Source organism: Necator americanus, chromosome X (assembly GCF_031761385.1).
Source record: "Necator americanus strain Aroian chromosome X, whole genome shotgun sequence".
In the NCBI taxonomy this organism is placed as follows: Eukaryota; Metazoa; Nematoda; class Chromadorea; order Rhabditida; family Ancylostomatidae; genus Necator; species Necator americanus.
Window position 1 is genome coordinate 8,993,389 of NC_087376.1, and position 7,049 is coordinate 9,000,437.

The window sequence follows — 7,049 nt, forward strand, 5'->3', positions numbered from 1 at the left end:
AAATAAATAGAAGCTGTAGGTGATGCACTTTCGCCTCCGAACATGAGTTTTCTTTGTATATATAAATAAACGTGTGTGTGACTGGCGTTGATCAATCCGCTTGGGACGCGCCCCCACGTTATTTGAACAGAGGTAATGCAATTAAAGATCCCTCTTACTCTGCCGATTGACTGATAGACTGATGAGTAGCGAATCGAATACTTCGTGGAAACTAGAGATGAATTGTTGCAACCTTTTCTCAAAAAGGTTTTGCACAGGAACGAATGTATGCCTGAATTTGCTTCGATATTTAACAACACAGTAAGAGCAATAATGAAGGAAAAAATAACTGTAGAGACGAAATCGGATTGAAAGTCAATGAAAAGTGGGACGTGAGCAGTAACGAATTCCAGCAACTGCAAGAATGTTGAGTTGTTCGAAAAGTGCACAAAATGGAAATAAGATTTGTAAGAAGTGCTCGCAAGTGTTTGTTGAAGTGTTGCAACCGCATATTCGAAATTGCAGGTATAAATTCACTTATTAAATACACATATCAATTACGTTACAATTAAGAAAGTTACATTTCATTTCAACAAGCGTACATTCTTCAGTTTTAGGGGCACACTCATGTTTCCTTCATCCGAAGATTTTCAGAGCAGAAGTGCGAATGATTTGAGTTTTAGTTCTAATCGATGATCGAAAAAAGAGGTACAGCGGTCTTCATTCGAAAAAGAAGTGCAGCGCCCTCTCATACGGCAAGCAAGCAGAACTTTCATCTTCAATCTTCAAACGAAGGGAGGTTGATTGTGGATGTGGTGGTGGGATTTGACGTCACCCCGAAGAGAAAAAGGCGTCGAATCCACATGTTGCGGTGGTGTTTTAGCTAAGATTGCGAACATGAATCAAGACAGCTAGCATTGACGTAGCAATTATGCGATAAACAACGGCGAATATCTTTCCGACAATGGAAACTAAATAAAAATAAAAAGTGATGTGTATGAATTTCAAAGGTGAGACGAAAAGCAGTGCAAAATATGAATTAGAAAAACAACTGCAATACTATTACTATACGTATAAAAGTCAATTGTAAAGGATTCACTTTTGTTCCTTTGAGATAAAATTTTCTGTGCAAACTAAGGGAGACAACTTGAGACGAATTTAAAATGTTGATTAGCCTCTTTTGTGTCAGTTCAGTCAATCACTTAGTCCACGACGAAAAATATCGAAACTAATTCTTTGAAAAAATGTTGAAGGAAGCATTAAAAAAACGTTTCAGTTATTATCACGACAATGAAAGTGAAAAGAAAAACAGAATTGGCTCAGCGTTTCGAGATGCGAATAATTGTGCTACTGAGAGTCTCTGGAAAAGCAAGCTCTGCGCAATCCCAGCGGAATTTGTTGGGTGAATATCAATTATGAGATGGCTTTCGAAAGGAAAAATAACGAATGAACTCGAAGTTATCTGACTCTCTTAAGAAGGAAGAAAACGAGGATTTTGTATGTCAGCAACGTCTTCGTGCTTTCCAGTCAATAAATTTTGAGTAGGGGAAATGGAAGACGGGAAGGAGTTAAAAACCAAACGGAAGCAGTCATTTGAAGATATTCTAAAGCGTCAACATATCTCTTAACGGTGTCACTGGGGAAAAGCTTGCTTGTTCTTTGCAACTGATGTAGAATCTACAATTTATCCCTCCCCCACCTCTCCTCTCCTCCCAAAAAGAAGTTCTATGGCTTTAACCTTACAATTTGTGCGGAATGGAAACGGGATAGAAAGGTTGGGATAAAACTCTAGTATTATTGATTTTTTGGAGAGAAACATTCCGCATTTCTTGACGAACATGACAACTTCTGACAACAAACTCAGCTGAGAAGAAGCATGCATCCGCTTGTGTTTTTCACAATCAGTGAGCAACAAACATAACAAATTTACCATTCAAAAACACGAAAAACATGATGAATTAGTGGGAAACGTGAAGAAAGTTGAGTTTGTCCACTGTTTCAGTGATTTGCTGTTGTCATATGTTTCCATGAGTTTTTTTTTTGTTTCCCTACAAGCAAAAAATATTCTGATGGTATGCATTGCGTAGATGAGAGCAACGAAAAGGAGACTTTTATACATTTATCTACACTTTTATACAAAATTTTATACATTATTTTCTTGAAGCTGTGACATCTACCAACAATTAAGCTGGTAAGTCTCAAAGCACATTGTTATTTACCACAAAGACAGCTGATAGATGCTTGTCATCAGAAAGTTTAGCGTATGATCATTAGTTGCAGAGAATGTGCAGTTGGTAGAGTTACATAATTTTACCTAAGCTGAGCTCTCAATCATTCCAAAAATAAAGTCGATAGTTAGCAAATGATCTATTCAGTCGCTGCAGAAGTCAGTCAAGTTTGGATTTTGAAACAAAATAGAAAGCCATGGAAAACCTCATATCATCTTTCAAGAAATTGCTTCCACCTGTACTTTTCTAACGAGTATTCTTCTGCACAGCCAACGACTTATATTGACTCTGTTGAGATCTTTCATTGAATAGTTAGGGGTAGCTCTGACTGCAAGGTGAACATGCTGCATCCTTATCCACTAGCCCACTAAAAATAACGTGAGGAGGTTGTACCACTATCCCCTACGACATAACTTACTCCGCTACAGAAAGCGGGAATTCCATCGTCGTCCAACATCAGCAATCAAACTAATGTAACCCGAACAAGCAGCATGAGCTCCCCAACTTTAGACGTAGACGCGTTGCAGATAGGCACCGTTTGTTATCCGTAATAAATTGCATAGTTGTGGATACGGGTGCAACAAAAGCTGTTTCACAAGTATTTCTCCGTATTACCAGTTGAGTGTGGTCGCACTCATATCCGTGAGCTTCAGCTCTACACCTATCCATTCTCTCAAAGGCACCGTCAATTTCATAGTACGCTGATTTTCAATCCTCGCTGTTTTTTTTCCAAAAGAATTCTTCAGAATTTAGTTTTCCACCTTTCAAAAAAAAGAATTCAGAAATGTCCCCGCTCCTTCTATAATCTACTTTTTCACACCACCGCTGTGGGAAGAAAAATCAACTTAATTGAAAAACATTAACTTAAAAAACTGTCTGTCCAGCTTTGGAGATTGAGGATGTTGCTCAAAGAAATTCTGTGCAAATTACCCAGGAACGATCGAAAAGCGATCAACGCGAAGTATTGGAGCAATATGCTTCAGGTGCTCCGGATGTATAAGAACCTTCCCTCTGCTGCTTCTACTTCTTGATTAAACTCAAATAAAAAATGTGTCCTTTAGCTTTTCAACTTGTCAGCTCATAACTTCTGGCTCCTGAATAGTTCAATCAACTGAACCCAAAGAACTAAAAAAAAACATTTCGCGGGCATTTCCCAACACAACAGAAAGAATTTTCAAATGAGCGAAGCAATCTTTCATTCTATCCAGAAAAGAAATATACAGCCGCTTAATATCTGTGGGCAATGTTTTGTAGAGGTATTATATGAAATAAAACCACTAAGCGCTCTTCACACGAGTGAATCATTTAGACACATAGTTATGAGACAACTACCCTACTTGCGATTACTACACTCGCAAAAAAAGACTCGCAAAAAGAACCTCTCGAAAACTACAAGATGAATAAATTTCTCGAACATGAATCAAGCGTGGAGATCGACAAAATCAAGTGCTTTTGCTAAGGTCCTTACTAAATCTCAATTTAAACTTGATTTATAGGCCCTATTTGTTTTCCACTCTCTCATGATCTTATTTCACTCACTACTTCCATATTCTAATGAAATCATCACACACGCACTAATCTTAGAGCTTATAACTAGAGTACCTTACTTTCTCCTGGAAAGCAAATCAGCATTGAAGTTAGGAGAACACAGACTCAATTCCTTTTGAAAGCAAAAACGTTCGTGTCCCCGTGTTCAAGCAGTTGTGCACGCCTGAGCCACGTGATCTCATCCTTCCCTCATATGTTATTGCTCCCCTGCTTCATTTGTTCAATAATATCGCACACGCCCGTCAGTGATGTCATTATTTTGAAACGTTGAAAAACGCTCGAAAAAACACAGTATCCACCAATCAATCAATATTAGATGTAGTATTTATCAAGAACTTCAATATAACAAAGCTAAACACCTCTTTAACACAATAATGTGATGAATTAATACGGATAGATTTTCCAAAACAATCGTTGCTCCATAGATTCTTTCAAATTCTTTCAAGTTAACCGGTGCTGTGCACTTTCGTCGTTGGGTAATCTGGATAAAGGAAAATCCGTGAGTTCTTGAACTACTAGAACTTATTTTCTTGTATTTTCATTTTGCAAAAAAAAAAATTAACGCTTGAGATCTAGAACACGCCTTTTTTCCCGGCAGCTGAGGTAAAAGTTAGGGGCTCCCGGAAGCTGCCTAGCCAAAAGTATTAAGGTGTTCGGAAAGTATCTGCCGAAAATTTCGCGGTAGCGCAGAATTTTTGAGATGTTCTAAAAGTTCCCGTTTTAAATTATATAAGGATTATTATATATATATTATATTATTATATAAGGACACCACCGCTTGTATACACATAACATACCTGGCTCCCTCTTCCTTGCCTATTTCATCCTATAATTGCCGAATATTCCACGCATATTCGACACGTACTCCTTTACGAGTTCGAATCTGGCCACCCCGCTGCTGAAACTCATCAAAACTTAAGTCAAGTATTCATCACTGAAGCCCCTTCTGAGCGATTTGTGCGCGCCTGGTTCCAGCGCTTCAAAGCCGGAAACAAGAAACCCGAAGATGAGCCTCGCTCTGGTCGACCGACTGCAATATCGTTCGACGTACGGAAGAATCTTCCGGAGCATCTATATGAAGGTGTGCGGTATTTTGCTGCCAATCTTGGCTGTTCGCTGTCCACCGTGAGCAATGGACTGCGCTCTCTCGGAACGGTGAGAAAGCTCGGACATTGGCTCCCACATGCATTGAGCGACGGCAACCGCCAAAGACGCCTGGACATCTGCACTCAGCTGCTCTCCAGAAGCCGCAGATTCGACTGGCTGCACACCATTGTCACTGAAGGTGAAAAATTGGTCCTCTACGTCAACCACGCGCACAAACGTGCGTGGTGCGCTGGCGATGAAATGCCGGATCCTTTCGTGAAAGGTGAAATCCGTGAGAAGAAGGTCATGCTGAGCGTCTGGTTGAGAGTTCATGGAATATACCGCTTCGAACTACTGCCGGACAACACGACAGCTACTGCCGGGGTCTACTGCGCTCAACTACAAAGACTGGCCGACAAGATCTGCAAGGAGCACCCGAAGCTCGACAACGTTCGCCTGCTGCATGATACCGCGCGCCCTCACGTCGCGAAGAAGACTTCCCAGAAAATTCTGGAGCTCGGATGGGAAGCTCTGCCGCACCCATCGTACAGCCCAGATCTGGACCCAAGCGACTACCGCCTCTTCCGATCGCTTCAGCATCACCTGGAAGAGAAGCGCTACGATGATCGTGATCACCTCGAAAATGACCCTCGGGCTTTCTTTGCCTCCAAGTCGCCGGAGTTCTACGCCAAAGGAATCCGTGATCTTGTGAAACATTGGCAGAAGGTTGTCGATGTCGATGGAGATTATTTCGTCAAATAATAAAATGTTGTTAAAAAGTTGTGTTGTTTTGAAATTTTGCCGTATTTCGGCAGATACTTTCCGAACACCCCAATATATAAAAGTGCCGCGTCTCTGTCGTGCCGCCATTGCTACACAAATGGATGGATGCTATCTGCAAGTAATTTTCTTCTAATACCGAGATCAAAGAGGTATTGAACGAGGAGATCACTATGCACGCTAGCGTCAAACAACTGGTTCCGATGCTCTAAGAAAAGGAAAACCTACCTAGACATTCACTCGCGGACTACCTAGAAACGCTGTGCATAGAGCTGCTGGTCGGCACCCAGACATTCGCCAAAGTCCTCAATTGAATACCGCAATCAGAGAAATGGTATCGAAACACACCATCATTCAGATCCTCCACTACATCATGCTGCTGTTGCACATCAGTGCACCGAGCTACAATACACTACTAGTTCAGGAAGCGAGCAATACACTGCCTCTCAGTTGAAATAAAATCTCATCGTACTAGGATAGCGCGAAGGAAAGTCACGACCGTTTGAAGATTTTAGCGCAGGTATATATTAATAAATATCACAACCTTTAGAAAAAATTCTACTAATCTCAGAATTTTCAGACCCAATCCAGAAAGAACCGGTTCTTTCTTGCAAGCAACGCATCGACTGAATTTATCTATTCCCTCTCAATCTATTTGGAGATATGCAATCACTGACGAATGCACGAATGATGAAACAAAAACAAACGATTTTGAAAAAAAAAATAAATCAGATATCAGAGAATTGGTACCAAAAATAGAATATTGCGGGAATTAAGCAATGTGAAAAGAGGAAGGCGTGATCAAAACTTGAGTTCATAGTCAGTAGGCTAGATACGGCTTCCAAAAGCATCACCAAAATTACGGAAAACCGAATAAACCTGCATTAGGTCCGTAAAAGTAGAACAATGAGCCTGCAGAAACAACTTGTAGCCTTCAGTAACGAGACAGAGATCTTGGTCCGATGCTCAATTATTTATCACCAGTCTGAACGTCCGGCTAAAGCCGAGCTTCAGGCTTTCTTTTTTTGGTGTTCGCTTCGTTCGCCTTCACCGATCTATAAGAAATAACAGTGGTGACATTTTTTAAAATGAGAATTTTTTCAATCAACGCTTTCTTCAATTTTGTTACCCGAAAATTGAAGCATAGATGGAATATTTCATGGTTTTTCCCTGAACGCGTCAATTTTATATTTGGAGAACTGATTTAACATCTATGTTTATCTCAAATCTCCACAATTTTAAAACATTATTCAAAGTATGAGTTTCCTCCGGTCTCAACTATTAGCGAAGATGGAATGACGTGAATATCACTATCATAGTGATAAAAGTAACGTCCTACGTCAGATCGCGTAAACCGTTGGTTACTATGTATTGTATTTGAGCAGCCGTTCGTAAGCAGTCGTTCCATGATGTTAGCAGCATCGTGGA

At 40.4% G+C, this 7,049-nt stretch overlaps 2 protein-coding genes across 2 annotated transcripts; both read left to right on the plus strand.

Moving 5' to 3' along the window:
* Positions 1-1,269: 1,269 nt before the first annotated feature.
* Positions 1,270-5,603, plus strand: RB195_021939 (uncharacterized protein; the record flags this gene model as incomplete). Its single annotated transcript, XM_064208888.1, has 3 exons — positions 1,270-1,381; positions 3,092-3,190; positions 4,696-5,603. The coding sequence occupies 3 exons, from the start codon at positions 1,270-1,272 to the stop codon at positions 5,601-5,603; spliced, it is 1,119 nt and encodes a 372-aa protein (XP_064064769.1).
* RB195_021940 (uncharacterized protein) lies at positions 3,107-5,603 on the plus strand (the record flags this gene model as incomplete). Its single annotated transcript, XM_064208889.1, has 2 exons — positions 3,107-3,190; positions 4,731-5,603. The coding sequence occupies 2 exons, from the start codon at positions 3,107-3,109 to the stop codon at positions 5,601-5,603; spliced, it is 957 nt and encodes a 318-aa protein (XP_064064770.1).
* Positions 5,604-7,049: the final 1,446 nt, after the last annotated feature.